Raw genomic sequence first — 18,635 nt, 5'->3', positions numbered from 1 at the left:
ACTCATCATAATGATTAGTCCCCAGTAATAACTCATCATAATGATTAGTCCCCAGTAATAACTCATCATAATGATTAGTCCCAGTAATAACTCATCATAATGATTAGTCCCCAGTAATAACTCATCATAATGATTAGTCCCCAGTAATAACTCATCATAATGATTAGTCCCCAGTAATAACTCATCATAATGATTAGTCCCCAGTAATAACTCATCATAATGATTAGTCCCCAGTAATAACTCATCATAATGATTAGTCCCCAGTAATAACTCATCATAATGATTAGTCCCCAGTAATAACTCATCATAATGATTAGTCCCCAGTAATAACTCATCATAATGATTAGTCCCCAGTAATAACTCATCATAATGATTAGTCCCAGTAATAACTCATCATAATGATTAGTCCCCAGTAATAACTCATCATAATGATTAGTCCCCAGTAATAACTCATCATAATGATTAGTCCCAGTAATAACTCATCATAATGATTAGTCCCCAGTAATAACTCATCATAATGATTAGTCCCCAGTAATAACTCATCGTAATGATTAGTCCCCAGTAATAACTCATCATAATGATTAGTCCCAGTAATAACTCATCATAATGATTAGTCCCCAGTAATAACTCATCATAATGATTAGTCCCCAGTAATAACTCATCATAATGATTAGTCCCAGTAATAACTCATCATAATGATTAGTCCCCAGTAATAACTCATCATAATGATTAGTCCCCGGTAATAACTCATCATAATGATTGGTCCCAGTAATAACTCATCATAATGATTGGTCCCCAGTAATAACTCATCATAATGATTAGTCCCCAGTAATAACTCATCATAATGATTGGTCCCAGTAATAACTCATCATAATGATTAGTCCCCAGTAATAACTCATCATAATGATTAGTCCCCAGTAATAACTCATCATAATGATTAGTCCCAGTAATAACTCATCATAATGATTAGTCCCAGTAATAACTCATCATATGATTAGTCCCCAGTAATAACTCATCATAATGATTAGTCCCAGTAATAACTCATCATAATGATTAGTCCCCAGTAATAACTCATCATAATGATTAGTCCCCAGTAATAACTCATCATAATGATTAGTCCCCAGTAATAACTCATCATAATGATTAGTCCCCAGTAATAACTCATCATAATGATTAGTCCCCAGTAATAACTCATCATAATGATTAGTCCCAGTAATAACTCATCATAATGATTAGTCCCCAGTAATAACTCATCATAATGATTAGTCCCCAGTAATAACTCATCATAATGATTAGTCCCCAGTAATAACTCATCATAATGATTAGTCCCCAGTAATAACTCATCATAATGATTAGTCCCCAGTAATAACTCATCATAATGATTGGTCCCCAGTAATAACTCATCATAATGATTAGTCCCAGTAATAACTCATCATAATGATTAGTCCCCAGTAATAACTCATCATAATGATTAGTCCCCAGTAATAACTCATCATAATGATTAGTCCCCAGTAATAACTCATCATAATGATTAGTCCCCAGTAATAACTCATCATAATGATTAGTCCCAGTAATAACTCATCATAATGATTAGTCCCCAGTAATAACTCATCATAATGATTAGTCCCCAGTAATAACTCATCATAATGATTAGTCCCCAGTAATAACTCATCATAATGATTAGTCCTCAGTAATAACTCATCATAATGATTAGTCCCCAGTAATAACTCATCATAATGATTAGTCCCCAGTAATAACTCATCATAATGATTAGTCCCCAGTAATAACTCATCATAATGATTAGTCCCCAGTAATAACTCATCATAATGATTAGTCCCCAGTAATAACTCATCATAATGATTAGTCCCCAGTAATAACTCATCATAATGATTAGTCCCAGTAATAACTCATCATAATGATTAGTCCCGTAATAACTCATCATAATGATTAGTCCCCGTAATAACTCATCATAATGATTGGTCCCCAGTAATAACTCATCATAATGATTAGTCTCCCAGTAATAACTCATCATAATGATTAGTCCCCAGTAATAACTCATCGCAATGATTAGTCCCAGTAATAACTCATCATAATGATTAGTCCCCAGTAATAACTCATCATAATGATTAGTCCCAGTAATAACTCATCATAATGATTAGTCCCAGTAATAACTCATCATAATGATTAGTCCCCAGTAATAACTCATCATAATGATTAGTCCCCAGTAATAACTCATCATAATGATTAGTCCCCAGTAATAACTCATCATAATGATTAGTCCCCAGTAATAACTCATCATAATGATTAGTCCCCAGTAATAACTCATCATAATGATTAGTCCCCAGTAATAACTCATCATAATGATTAGTCCCCGTAATAACTCATCATAATGATTAGTCCCCAGTAATAACTCATCATAATGATTAGTCCCCAGTAATAACTCATCATAATGATTAGTCCCCAGTAATAACTCATCATAATGATTAGTCCCCAGTAATAACTCATCATAATGATTAGTCCCCAGTAATAACTCATCATAATGATTAGTCCCCAGTAATAACTCATCATAATGATTGGTCCCAGTAATAACTCATCATAATGATTAGTCCCAGTAATAACTCATCATAATGATTAGTCCCCAGTAATAACTCATCATAATGATTAGTCCCCAGTAATAACTCATCATAATGATTAGTCCCCAGTAATAACTCATCATAATGATTAGTCCCCAGTAATAACTCATCATAATGATTAGTCCCCAGTAATAACTCATCATAATGATTAGTCCCCAGTAATAACTCATCATAATGATTAGTCCCCAGTAATAACTCATCATAATGATTAGTCCCCAGTAATAACTCATCATGATTAGTCCCCAGTAATAACTCATCATAATGATTAGTCCCCAGTAATAACTCATCATAATGATTAGTCCCCAGTAATAACTCATCATAATGATTAGTCCCAGTAATAACTCATCATAATGATTAGTCCCCAGTAATAACTCATCATAATGATTAGTCCCCAGTAATAACTCATCATAATGATTAGTCCCCAGTAATAACTCATCATAATGATTAGTCCCAGTAATAACTCATCATAATGATTAGTCCCCAGTAATAACTCATCATAATGATTAGTCCCCAGTAATAACTCATCGCAATGATTGGTCCCCAGTAATAACTCATCATAATGATTAGTCCCAGTAATAACTCATCATAATGATTAGTCCCCAGTAATAACTCATCATAATGATTAGTCCCCAGTAATAACTCATCATAATGATTAGTCCCCAGTAATAACTCATCATAATGATTAGTCCCCAGTAATAACTCATCATAATGATTAGTCCCCAGTAATAACTCATCATAATGATTAGTCCCCAGTAATAACTCATCATAATGATTAGTCCCCAGTAATAACTCATCATAATGATTAGTCCCCAGTAATAACTCATCATAATGATTAGTCCCCAGTAATAACTCATCATAATGATTAGTCCCCAGTAATAACTCATCATAATGATTAGTCCCCAGTAATAACTCATCATAATGATTAGTCCCCAGTAATAACTCATCATAATGATTAGTCCCCAGTAATAACTCATCATAATGATTAGTCCCAGTAATAACTCATCATAATGATTAGTCCCCAGTAATAACTCATCATAATGATTAGTCCCAGTAATAACTCATCATAATGATTAGTCCCAGTAATAACTCATCATAATGATTAGTCCCCAGTAATAACTCATCATAATGATTAGTCCCAGTAATAACTCATCATAATGATTAGTCCCCAGTAATAACTCATCGTAATGATTAGTCCCCAGTAATAACTCATCATAATGATTAGTCCCCAGTAATAACTCATCATAATGATTGGTCCCCAGTAATAACTCATCATAATGATTAGTCCCCAGTAATAACTCATCATAATGATTAGTCCCCAGTAATAACTCATCAATGATTGGTCCCAGTAATAACTCATCATAATGATTAGTCCCCAGTAATAACTCATCATAATGATTAGTCCCAGTAATAACTCATCATAATGATTAGTCCCCAGTAATAACTCATCATAATGATTAGTCCCCAGTAATAACTCATCATAATGATTAGTCCCCAGTAATAACTCATCATAATGATTAGTCCCCAGTAATAACTCATCATAATGATTAGTCCCCAGTAATAACTCATCATAATGATTAGTCCCCAGTAATAACTCATCATAATGATTAGTCCCCAGTAATAACTCATCATAATGATTAGTCCCCAGTAATAACTCATCATAATGATTAGTCCCAGTAATAACTCATCATAATGATTAGTCCCCAGTAATAACTCATCATAATGATTAGTCCCCAGTAATAACTCATCATAATGATTAGTCCCCGTAATAACTCATCATAATGATTAGTCCCCGTAATAACTCATCATAATGATTAGGTCCCAGTAATAACTCATCATAATGATTAGTCCCCAGTAATAACTCATCATAATGATTAGTCCCCAGTAATAACTCATCATAATGATTAGTCCCCAGTAATAACTCATCATAATGATTAGTCCCCAGTAATAACTCATCATAATGATTAGTCCCCAGTAATAACTCATCATAATGATTGGTCCCAGTAATAACTCATCATAATGATTAGTCCCCAGTAATAACTCATCATAATGATTAGTCCCCAGTAATAACTCATCATAATGATTAGTCCCCAGTAATAACTCATCATAATGATTAGTCCCCCGTAATAACTCATCATAATGATTAGTCCCCAGTAATAACTCATCATAATGATTAGTCCCAGTAATAACTCATCATAATGATTAGTCCCAGTAATAACTCATCATAATGATTAGTCCCAGTAATAACTCATCATAATGATTAGTCCCCAGTAATAACTCATCATAATGATTAGTCCCAGTAATAACTCATCATAATGATTAGTCCCCAGTAATAACTCATCATAATGATTAGTCCCCAGTAATAACTCATCATAATGATTAGTCCCCAGTAATAACTCATCATAATGATTAGTCCCCAGTAATAACTCATCATAATGATTAGTCCCCAGTAATAACTCATCATAATGATTAGTCCCCAGTAATAACTCATCATAATGATTAGTCCCCAGTAATAACTCATCATAATGATTAGTCCCCAGTAATAACTCATCATAATGATTGGTCCCAGTAATAACTCATCATAATGATTGGTCCCCAGTAATAACTCATCATAATGATTAGTCCCCAGTAATAACTCATCATAATGATTAGTCCCAGTAATAACTCATCATAATGATTAGTCCCCAGTAATAACTCATCATAATGATTAGTCCCCAGTAATAACTCATCATAATGATTAGTCCCCAGTAATAACTCATCATAATGATTAGTCCCCAGTAATAACTCATCATAATGATTAGTCCCAGTAATAACTCATCATAATGATTAGTCCCAGTAATAACTCATCATAATGATTGGTCCCCAGTAATAACTCATCATAATGATTGGTCCCCAGTAATAACTCATCATGATTAGTCCCCAGTAATAACTCATCATAATGATTGGTCCCCAGTAATAACTCATCATAATGATTAGTCCCCAGTAATAACTCATCATAATGATTAGTCCCCAGTAATAACTCATCATAATGATTAGTCCCCAGTAATAACTCATCATAATGATTAGTCCCCAGTAATAACTCATCATAATGATTAGTCCCCAGTAATAACTCATCATAATGATTAGTCCCAGTAATAACTCATCATAATGATTAGTCCCCAGTAATAACTCATCATAATGATTAGTCCCCAGTAATAACTCATCATAATGATTAGTCCCCAGTAATAACTCATCATAATGATTAGTCCCCAGTAATAACTCATCATAATGATTAGTCCCCAGTAATAACTCATCATAATGATTAGTCCCCAGTAATAACTCATCATAATGATTAGTCCCCAGTAATAACTCATCATAATGATTAGTCCCCAGTAATAACTCATCATAATGATTAGTCCCAGTAATAACTCATCATAATGATTAGTCCCCAGTAATAACTCATCATAATGATTAGTCCCCAGTAATAACTCATCATAATGATTAGTCCCCAGTAATAACTCATCATAATGATTAGTCCCCAGTAATAACTCATCATAATGATTGGTCCCCAGTAATAACTCATCATAATGATAGTCTCAGTCAATATGATTAGTCCCCAGTAATAACTCATCATAATGATTAGTCCCCGTAATAACTCATCATAATGATTAGTCCCCAGTAATAACTCATCATAATGATTAGTCCCCAGTAATAACTCATCATAATGATTAGTCCCCAGTAATAACTCATCATAATGATTAGTCCCCAGTAATAACTCATCATAATGATTAGTCCCCAGTAATAACTCATCATAATGATTAGTCCCCAGTAATAACTCATCATAATGATTAGTCCCCAGTAATAACTCATCATAATGATTAGTCCCCAGTAATAACTCATCATAATGATTAGTCCCCAGTAATAACTCATCATAATGATTAGTCCCTGTAATAACTCATCATAATGATTAGTCCCCAGTAATAACTCATCATAATGATTGGTCCCCAGTAATAACTCATCATAATGATTAGTCCCCAGTAATAACTCATCATAATGATTAGTCCCCAGTAATAACTCATCATAATGATTAGTCCCCAGTAATAACTCATCATAGATTGGTCCCCAGTAATAACTCATCATAATGATTAGTCCCCAGTAATAACTCATCATAATGATTAGTCCCCAGTAATAACTCATCATAATGATTAGTCCCCAGTAATAACTCATCATAATGATTAGTCCCCAGTAATAACTCATCATAATGATTAGTCCCCAGTAATAACTCATCATAATGATTAGTCCCAGTAATAACTCATCATAATGATTAGTCCCCAGTAATAACTCATCATAATGATTAGTCCCCAGTAATAACTCATCATAATGATTAGTCCCCAGTAATAACTCATCATAATGATTAGTCCCCAGTAATAACTCATCATAATGATTAGTCCCCAGTAATAACTCATCATAATGATTAGTCCCCAGTAATAACTCATCATAATGATTAGTCCCCAGTAATAACTCATCATAATGATTGGTCCCCAGTAATAACTCATCATAATGATTAGTCCCCAGTAATAACTCATCATAATGATTAGTCCCCAGTAATAACTCATCATAATGATTAGTCCCCAGTAATAACTCATCATAATGATTGGTCCCCAGTAATAACTCATCATAATGATTAGTCCCCAGTAATAACTCATCATAATGATTAGTCCCCAGTAATAACTCATCATAATGATTAGTCCCCAGTAATAACTCATCATAATGATTAGTCCCCAGTAATAACTCATCATAATGATTAGTCCCCAGTAATAACTCATCATAATGATTAGTCCCCAGTAATAACTCATCATAATGATTGGTCCCCAGTAATAACTCATCATAATGATTAGTCCCAGTAATAACTCATCATAATGATTAGTCCCCAGTAATAACTCATCATAATGATTAGTCCCCAGTAATAACTCATCATAATGATTAGTCCCCAGTAATAACTCATCATAATGATTAGTCCCCAGTAATAACTCATCATAATGATTGGTCCCAGTAATAACTCATCATAATGATTAGTCCCCAGTAATAACTCATCATAATGATTAGTCCCCAGTAATAACTCATCATAATGATTAGTCCCCAGTAATAACTCATCATAATGATTAGTCCCCAGTAATAACTCATCATAATGATTAGTCCCCAGTAATAACTCATCATAATGATTAGTCCCCAGTAATAACTCATCATAATGATTAGTCCCCAGTAATAACTCATCATAATGATTAGTCCCCAGTAATAACTCATCATAATGATTAGTCCCCAGTAATAACTCATCATAATGATTAGTCCCCAGTAATAACTCATCATAATGATTAGTCCCCAGTAATAACTCATCATAATGATTAGTCCCCAGTAATAACTCATCATAATGATTAGTCCCCAGTAATAACTCATCATAATGATTAGTCCCCAGTAATAACTCATCATAATGATTGGTCCCCAGTAATAACTCATCATAATGATTAGTCCCCAGTAATAACTCATCATAATGATTAGTCCCCAGTAATAACTCATCATAATGATTAGTCCCCAGTAATAACTCATCATAATGATTAGTCCCCAGTAATAACTCATCATAATGATTAGTCCCAGTAATAACTCATCATAATGATTAGTCCCCAGTAATAACTCATCATAATGATTAGTCCCCAGTAATAACTCATCATAATGATTAGTCCCCAGTAATAACTCATCATAATGATTAGTCCCCAGTAATAACTCATCATAATGATTAGTCCCCAGTAATAACTCATCATAATGATTAGTCCCCAGTAATAACTCATCATAATGATTGGTCCCCAGTAATAACTCATCATAATGATTAGTCCCCAGTAATAACTCATCGTAATGATTAGTCCCAGTAATAACTCATCATAATGATTAGTCCCAGTAATAACTCATCATAATGATTAGTCCCCAGTAATAACTCATCATAATGATTAGTCCCCAGTAATAACTCATCATAATGATTAGTCCCCAGTAATAACTCATCATAATGATTAGTCCCAGTAATAACTCATCATAATGATTAGTCCCCAGTAATAACTCATCATAATGATTAGTCCCAGTAATAACTCATCATAATGATTAGTCCCCAGTAATAACTCATCATAATGATTAGTCCCCGGTAATAACTCATCATAATGATTAGTCCCCAGTAATAACTCATCATAATGATTGGTCCCCAGTAATAACTCATCATAATGATTAGTCCCCAGTAATAACTCATCATAATGATTAGTCCCCAGTAATAACTCATCATAATGATTAGTCCCCAGTAATAACTCATCATAATGATTAGTCCCCAGTAATAACTCATCATAATGATTAGTCCCCAGTAATAACTCATCATAATGATTAGTCCCAGTAATAACTCATCATAATGATTGGTCCCCAGTAATAACTCATCATAATGATTAGTCCCCAGTAATAACTCATCATAATGATTAGTCCCCGGTAATAACTCATCATAATGATTGGTCCCCAGTAATAACTCATCATAATGATTAGTCCCCAGTAATAACTCATCATAATGATTGGTCCCCAGTAATAACTCATCATAATGATTGTCCCCAGTAATAACTCATCATAATGATTAGTCCCCAGTAATAACTCATCATAATGATTAGTCCCCAGTAATAACTCATCATAATGATTAGTCCCCAGTAATAACTCATCATAATGATTAGTCCCCAGTAATAACTCATCATAATGATTAGTCCCCAGTAATAACTCATCATAATGATTAGTCCCCAGTAATAACTCATCATAATGATTAGTCCCCAGTAATAACTCATCATAATGATTAGTCCCCAGTAATAACTCATCATAATGATTAGTCCCAGTAATAACTCATCATAATGATTAGTCCCCAGTAATAACTCATCATAATGATTAGTCCCCAGTAATAACTCATCATAATGATTAGTCCCAGTAATAACTCATCATAATGATTGGTCCCCAGTAATAACTCATCATAATGATTAGTCCCCAGTAATAACTCATCATAATGATTAGTCCCCAGTAATAACTCATCATAATGATTAGTCCCCAGTAATAACTCATCATAATGATTAGTCCCAGTAATAACTCATCATAATGATTAGTCCCCAGTAATAACTCATCATAATGATTAGTCCCAGTAATAACTCATCATAATGATTAGTCCCCAGTAATAACTCATCATAATGATTAGTCCCCAGTAATAACTCATCATAATGATTAGTCCCCAGTAATAACTCATCATAATGATTAGTCCCCAGTAATAACTCATCATAATGATTAGTCCCCAGTAATAACTCATCATAATGATTAGTCCCCAGTAATAACTCATCATAATGATTGGTCCCAGTAATAACTCATCATAATGATTAGTCCCAGTAATAACTCATCATAATGATTAGTCCCCAGTAATAACTCATCATAATGATTAGTCCCAGTAATAACTCATCATAATGATTGGTCCCCAGTAATAACTCATCATAATGATTGGTCCCCAGTAATAACTCATCATAATGATTGGTCCCCAGTAATAACTCATCATAATGATTAGTCCCCAGTAATAACTCATCATAATGATTAGTCCCCAGTAATAACTCATCATAATGATTAGTCCCCAGTAATAACTCATCATAATGATTAGTCCCCAGTAATAACTCATCATAATGATTGGTCCCCAGTAATAACTCATCATAATGATTAGTCCCCAGTAATAACTCATCATAATGATTAGTCCCAGTAATAACTCATCATAATGATTGGTCCCAGTAATAACTCATCATAATGATTAGTCCCCAGTAATAACTCATCATAATGATTAGTCCCCAGTAATAACTCATCATAATGATTAGTCCCCAGTAATAACTCATCATAATGATTAGTCCCCAGTAATAACTCATCATAATGATTAGTCCCCAGTAATAACTCATCATAATGATTAGTCCCCAGTAATAACTCATCATAATGATTAGTCCCCAGTAATAACTCATCATAATGATTGGTCCCCAGTAATAACTCATCATAATGATTAGTCCCCAGTAATAACTCATCATAATGATTGGTCCCAGTAATAACTCATCATAATGATTAGTCCCCAGTAATAACTCATCATAATGATTAGTCCCCAGTAATAACTCATCATAATGATTAGTCCCAGTAATAACTCATCATAATGATTAGTCCCCAGTAATAACTCATCATAATGATTGGTCCCCAGTAATAACTCATCATAATGATTGGTCCCAGTAATAACTCATCATAATGATTAGTCCCCAGTAATAACTCATCATAATGATTGGTCCCCAGTAATAACTCATCATAATGATTGGTCCCCAGTAATAACTCATCATAATGATTAGTCCCAGTAATAACTCATCATAATGATTAGTCCCCAGTAATAACTCATCATAATGATTAGTCCCCAGTAATAACTCATCATAATGATTGGTCCCCAGTAATAACTCATCATAATGATTAGTCCCCAGTAATAACTCATCATAATGATTAGTCCCCAGTAATAACTCATCATAATGATTAGTCCCCAGTAATAACTCATCATAATGATTAGTCCCCAGTAATAACTCATCATAATGATTAGTCCCCAGTAATAACTCATCATAATGATTAGTCCCCAGTAATAACTCATCATAATGATTAGTCCCAGTAATAACTCATCATAATGATTAGTCCCCGTAATAACTCATCATAATGATTAGTCCCCAGTAATAACTCATCATAATGATTAGTCCCCAGTAATAACTCATCATAATGATTAGTCCCCAGTAATAACTCATCATAATGATTGGTCCCAGTAATAACTCATCATAATGATTAGTCCCCAGTAATAACTCATCATAATGATTAGTCCCCAGTAATAACTCATCATAATGATTAGTCCCCAGTAATAACTCATCATAATGATTAGTCCCCAGTAATAACTCATCATAATGATTAGTCCCAGTAATAACTCATCATAATGATTAGTCCCCAGTAATAACTCATCATAATGATTAGTCCCCAGTAATAACTCATCATAATGATTAGTCCCCAGTAATAACTCATCATAATGATTAGTCCCCAGTAATAACTCATCATAATGATTAGTCCCCAGTAATAACTCATCATAATGATTAGTCCCAGTAATAACTCATCATAATGATTAGTCCCCAGTAATAACTCATCATAATGATTAGTCCCCAGTAATAACTCATCATAATGATTAGTCCCCAGTAATAACTCATCATAATGATTAGTCCCCAGTAATAACTCATCATAATGATTAGTCCCAGTAATAACTCATCATAATGATTAGTCCCCAGTAATAACTCATCATAATGATTAGTCCCAGTAATAACTCATCATAATGATTAGTCCCCAGTAATAACTCATCATAATGATTGGTCCCCAGTAATAACTCATCATAATGATTAGTCCTGTCCCCAGTAATAACTCATCATAATGAATTAGTCCCCAGTAATAACTCATCATGATTAGTCCCCAGTAATAACTCATCATAATGATTAGTCCCAGTAATAACTCATCATAATGATTAGTCCCTTGTAATAACTCATCATTGATTGGTCCCCAGTAATAACTCATCATAATGATTAGTCCCCAGTAATAACTCATCATAATGATTAGTCCCCAGTAATAACTCATCATAATGATTAGTCCCCAGTAATAACTCATCATAATGATTAGTCCTGTCCCCAGTAATAACTCATCATAATGATTAGTCCCCAGTAATAACTCATCATGATTAGTCCCAGTAATAACTCATCATAATGATTAGTCCCCAGTAATAACTCATCATAATGATTGGTCCCCCGTAATAACTCATCATGATTAGTCCCCAGTAATAACTCATCATAATGATTAGTCCCCAGTAATAACTCATCATAATGATTAGTCCCCAGTAATAACTCATCATAATGATTAGTCCCCAGTAATATCTCATCATGATTAGTCCCCAGTAATAACTCATCATAATGATTGGTCCCCAGTAATAACTCATCATCATGATTAGTCCCCAGTAATAACTCATCATAATGATTAGTCCCCAGTAATAACTCATCATAATGATTAGTCCCCAGTAATAACTCATCATAATGATTAGTCCCCAGTAATAACTCATCATAATGATTAGTCCCCAGTAATAACTCATCATAATGATTAGTCCCCAGTAATAACTCATCATAATGATTAGTCCCCAGTAATAACTCATCATAATGATTAGTCCCCGTAATAACTCATCATAATGATTAGTCCCCAGTAATAACGCATCATAATGATTAGTCCCCAGTAATAACTCATCATAATGATTAGTCCCCAGTAATAACTCATCATAATGATTAGTCCCCAGTAATAACTCATCATAATGATTAGTCCCCAGTAATAACTCATCATTATTAGTAAATCAATCGGTTACATCAATATATGTACAGTTTGAGAATGACTTTGCAAATGTGTCTGATGGAAACGATCTGTGTATTTCATGTTTTGTCTCCGTTCTCAATCTCCCTCTCCACCCCTCCCCTCTCCCACTCCCCTCTCCACCCCTCCCTCTCTCCCCCTTCCCTCTCCATCCCTCCCTCTCTCCCCTCCTCTCCACCCCTCCCTCTCCACCCCTCCCCCTCCCTCTCCACCCCTCTCTCTCCATCCCTCCCTCTCTCCCACTCCCCTCTCCACCCCTCCCTCTCCACCCCTTCCCTCTCCATCCCACCCTCTCTCCCCTTCCCTGTCCATCCCTCCCTCTCTCCCCCTCCCTCTCCACCCCTCCCTCTCCATCCCTCCCTCTCTCCCACTCCCCTCTCCATCCCTCCCTCTCTTCCCTTCCCTCTCCATCCCTCCCTCTCTCCCCCTCCCTCTCCACCCTCCCTCTCCATCCCTCCCTCTCTCCTCTTCCCTCTCCATCCCACCCTCTCTCCCCCTTCCCTCTCCATCCCTCCCTCTCTCCCCTTCCCCTCTCTCCCCTCCTCTCCACCCCTCCCCTCTCCACCCCTCCCTCTCTCCCCCTCCCTCTCCACCCCTCCCCTCTCCACCCCTCCCTCTCTCCCCCTTCCCTCTCCATCCCTCCCTCTCCACCCCTCCACTCTCCACCCCTCCCTCTCTCCCTCTCCACCCCTCCACCCCTCCCTCTCCACCCCTCCCTCTCCACTCCTCCCTCCCTCTCTCAGTCTGTCGGGGAATCCTCCGTTCTACGACGAGACAGAAGAAGAGAACACAGACCTTCACAACCGGATCATCTTCTGTCGTATCGTAGCCGGGGAGTTTGAGTTTGACGCTCCTTACTGGGACGACATCTCTGTTCCAGGTACACAACTCTGAAGAAAGAAAAACTGCTTCTTACTGTGGCACCTGATGGCACCTGATGGCACCTGATGGCACCTGATGGCACCTGATGGCACCTGATGGCACCTGATGGCACCTGATGGCACCTGATACCTAACACTGATGTCCCTGATAGCTGTTTTATTGACGAACGTTTTTACCTGCCAGAACTGACTGTGATATGTGGTTGTCTTGCCTACCTTAGTTCCGCGATTAGTCGCTCTGGATGAGACGAATGTCTGCTAAATCAGTGTTTCCCCAACTCCGGTCCTCCAGTACCCCCAACAGCCCAACTCCGGTCCTCCAGTACCCCCAACAGCTAAACTTCGGTCCTCCAGTATCTCCCCAACAGCCCAACCCCGGTCCTCCAGTACCCCCCAACAGCCCAACTTCGGTCCTCCAGTACCTCCCCAACAGCCCAACCCCGGTCCTCCAGTACCCCCCAACAGCCCAACCCTGGTCCTCCAGTCCCCCAGTACCCCCCCAACAGCCCAACCCTGGTCCTCCAGTCCCCCAGTACCTCCCCAACAGCCCAACCCTGGTCCTCCAGTCCCCCAACAGCTTAACTCCGGTACTGGAGAACCAGGGTTGGAAACCCCTGTGATAAATTACCAAAATGTTAAATGTAGAGACAACCACTAGAGGGGGTAATGTAGTGCAGGTCCACTAGAGGGGGTAATGTAGTGCAGGTCCACTAGAGGGGGTAATGTAGTGCAGGTCCACTAGAGGGGGCAATGTAGTGCAGGTCCACTAGAGGGGGTAATGTAGTGCAGGTCCACTAGAGGGGGTAATGTAGTGCAGGTCCACTAGAGGGGGTAATGTAGTGCAGGTCCCCTAGAGGGGGTAATGTAGTGCAGGTCCACTAGAGGGGTAATGTAGTGCAGGTCCACTAGAGGGGTAATGTAGTGCAGGTCCACTAGAGGGGGTAATGTAGTGCAGGTCCACTAGAGGGGGTAATGTAGTGCAGGTCCACTAGAGGGGGTAATGTAGTGCAGGTCCACTAGAGGGGTAATGTAGTGCAGGTCCACTAGAGGGGGTAATGTAGTGCAGGTCCACTAGAGGGGTAATGTAGTGCAGGTACATAATGACTTACTGTACTGCACATCCTCTCTCTCTCCTCCCACTCTACTGCCCCTCTCTCTCTCCCACTCTACTGCCCCCTCTCTCCTTTCTGCTCTCTTGCCCCTCTCTCTCTCCTGCCCCTCTCTCCCTCTTGCCCCCTCTCTCCCTCCTGCCCCCTCTCTCCCTCTTGCCCCCTCTCTCCCCCTGCCCCCCTCTCCCTCCTGCCCCCTCTCTCCCTCCTGCCCCCTCTCTCCCTCCTGCCTCCTCTCTCCCTCCTGCCCCCTCTCTCCCCCCTGCCCTCTCTCTCCCCCTGCCCCCTCTCTCCCTCCTCCCCCTCTCCCCTCCTACCACCTCTCTCTCTCCCTCCTCCCCCCCTCTCCCTCCTGCCCCCTCTCTCTCCCTCTCAGCTAAGGAGTTAGTGTGTAGGCTGATGGAGGTGGACCAGATGCTGAGAATCACAGCTGCAGATGCTCTGTTACACAAGTGGTGAGTACACACACACACACACACACACACACACACACACACACACACACACACACACACACACACACACACACACACACACACTAACACACACACTAACACACACACACACACACACACACACACACACACACACACACACACCACACACCACACACACTAACAGACACACACACACACTAACACACACTAACACACACACACTCACACACACACACACACACACCACACACCACACACTAACAGAGACACACACACACTAACACACACTATTTAGTAAACAGAGCCTCATCATGAAAACATAAGAGCCTGTATGTGGGAAGCAGTCTAACTCAATGAATGTTGTCATTAACATGTTTATTGTTCTGTCCGTCAGGATTGCTGGTAACGGGGCCTCGGAGAAGAACCTGAAGGATGGAGTGTGTGCCCAGTTTGAGAAGAACTTTGCTAAGTCCAAGTGGAGGGTAAGAATCCTCCTCTTATGTTTAATCTCTATTGGTGCTTTCAAGACAACTGGGATCTCTAAGAAACAAGGTCGAATCATGACGTCAGTGATCTTCAGGTTGAAAGGTCGGCGCTCTAGGATGATCGTTCAGAAAGGTTTTTCTAAGTCGGAACTAGTTTTTTCCCCAGAGTTCCCAGTGGTCTTGAATGCAGCATTAGTCCTAATGTATGTTCTCAGTTTTAATCCCTTTAGTTCAGGCCTGGGCTCCTCCAGTCCTCTAGCTGGTCCAGTTTATATCCATCTAGTTCAGGCCTGGGCTCCTCCAGTCCTCTGCTGTTCCAGTTTATATCCATCTAGTTCAGGCCTGGGCTCCTCCAGTCCTCTAGCTGTTCCAGTTTATATCCATCTAGTTCAGGCCTGGGCTCCTCCAGTCCTCTGCTGTTCCAGTTTATATCCATCTAGTTCAGGCCTGGGCTACTCCAGTCCTCTGCTGTTCCAGTTTATATCCATCTAGTTCAGGCCTGGGCTCCTCCAGTCCTCTGCTGTTCCAGTTTATATCCATCTAGTTCAGGCCTGGGCTCCTCCAGTCCTCTAGCTGTTCCAGTTTATATCCATCTAGTTCAGGCCTGGGCTCCTCCAGTCCTCTGCTGTTCCAGTTTATATCCATCTAGTTCAGGCCTGGGCTCCTCCAGTCCTCTAGCTGTTCCAGTTTATATCCATCTAGTTCAGGCCTGGGCTCCTCCAGTCCTCTAGCTGTTCCAGTTTATATCCATCTAGTTCAGGCCTGGGCTCCTCCAGTCCTCTAGCTGTTCCAGTTTATATCCATCTAGTTCAGGCCTGGGCTCCTCCAGTCCTCTAGCTGTTCCAGTTTATATCCATCTAGTTCAGGCCTGGGCTCCTCCAGTCCTCTAGCTGTTCCAGTTTATATCCATCTAGTTCAGGCCTGGGCTCCTCCAGTCCTCTAGCTGTTCCAGTTTATATCCATCTAGTTCAGGCCTGGGCTCCTCCAGTCCTCTGCTGTTCCAGTTTATATCCATCTAGTTCAGGCCTGGGCTCCTCCAGTCCTCTAGCTGTTCCAGTTTATATCCATCTAGTTCAGGCCTGGGCTCCTCCAGTCCTCTGCTGTTCCAGTTTATATCCATCTAGTTCAGGCCTGGGCTACTCCAGTCCTCTAGCTGTTCCAGTTTATATCCATCTAGTTCAGGCCTGGGCTCCTCCAGTCCTCTGCTGTTCCAGTTTATATCCATCTAGTTCAGGCCTGGGCTCCTCCAGTCCTCTAGCTGTTCCAGTTTATATCCATCTAGTTCAGGCCTGGGCTCCTCCAGTCCTCTGCTGTTCCAGTTTATATCCATCTAGTTCAGGCCTGGGCTCCTCCAGTCCTCTGCTGTTCCAGTTTATATCCATCTAGTTCAGGCCTGGGCTCCTCCAGTCCTCTAGCTGTTCCAGTTTATATCCATCTAGTTCAGGCCTGGGCTCCTCCAGTCCTCTGCTGTTCCAGTTTATATCCATCTAGTTCAGGCCTGGGCTCCTCCAGTCCTCTAGCTGTTCCAGTTTATATCCATCTAGTTCAGGCCTGGGCTCCTCCAGTCCTCTGCTGGTCCAGTTTATATCCATCTAGTTCAGGCCTGGGCTCCTCCAGTCCTCTAGCTGTTCCAGTTTTAATCCCTTTAGTTCAGGCCTGGGCTCCTCCAGTCCTCTAGCTGGTCCAGTTTATATCCATCTAGTTCAGGCCTGGGCTCCTCCAGTCCTCTAGCTGTTCCAGTTTTAATCCCTTTAGTTCAGGCCTGGGCTCCTCCAGTCCTCTAGCTGTTCCAGTTTATATCCATCTAGTTCAGGCCTGGGCTCCTCCAGTCCTCTAGCTGTTCCAGTTTTAATCCCTTTAGTTCAGGCCTGGGCTACTCCAGTCCTCTGCTGTTCCAGTTTTAATCCCTTTAGTTCAGGCCTGGGCTCCTCCAGTCCTCTGCTGTTCCAGTTTATATCCATCTAGTTCAGGCCTGGGCTCCTCCAGTCCTCTGCTGTTCCAGTTTATATCCATCTAGTTCAGGCCTGGGCTCCTCCAGTCCTCTAGCTGTTCCAGTTTATATCCATCTAGTTCAGGCCTGGGCTCCTCCAGTCCTCTGCTGTTCCAGTTTATATCCATCTAGTTCAGGCCTGGGCTCCTCCAGTCCTCTAGCTGTTCCAGTTTATATCCATCTAGTTCAGGCCTGGGCTCCTCCAGTCCTCTAGCTGTTCCAGTTTATATCCATCTAGTTCAGGCCTGGGCTCCTCCAGTCCTCTGCTGTTCCAGTTTATATCCATCTAGTTCAGGCCTGGGCTCCTCCAGTCCTCTAGCTGTTCCAGTTTTAATCCCTTTAGTTCAGGCCTGGGCTCCTCCAGTCCTCTGCTGTTCCAGTTTTAATCCCTTTAGTTCAGGCCTGGGCTCCTCCAGTCCTCTAGCTGTTCCAGTTTATATCCATCTAGTTCAGGCCTGGGCTCCTCCAGTCCTCTGCTGTTCCAGTTTTATTCCCTTTAGTTCAGGCCTGGGCTCCTCCAGTCCTCTAGCTGTTCCAGTTTATATCCATCTAGTTCAGGCCTGGGCTCCTCCAGTCCTCTGCTGTTCCAGTTTTATTCCCTTTAGTTCAGGCCTGGGCTCCTCCAGTCCTCTA

At 39.5% G+C, this 18,635-nt stretch overlaps 1 protein-coding gene across 1 annotated transcript; it reads left to right on the top strand.

Annotated features, from left to right (window-relative positions):
- Window positions 1-13,843: 13,843 nt before the first annotated feature.
- On the top strand, window positions 13,844-16,115 carry LOC123732492 (caM kinase-like vesicle-associated protein; the record flags this gene model as incomplete). The annotated part of the gene is made up of 3 exons (XM_045711678.1): window positions 13,844-13,980; window positions 15,467-15,545; window positions 15,922-16,115. Coding segments are annotated over 3 exons (410 nt in total), but the record flags the coding sequence as incomplete, so codon positions are not given.
- Window positions 16,116-18,635: the final 2,520 nt, after the last annotated feature.

This window comes from Salmo salar, unplaced genomic scaffold, assembly GCF_905237065.1.
Source record: "Salmo salar unplaced genomic scaffold, Ssal_v3.1, whole genome shotgun sequence".
NCBI classification, from domain to species: Eukaryota; Metazoa; Chordata; class Actinopteri; order Salmoniformes; family Salmonidae; genus Salmo; species Salmo salar.
The sequence above is the reverse complement of the archived record's forward strand: the minus strand, read 5'-3'. Positions and strand labels throughout refer to the sequence as shown.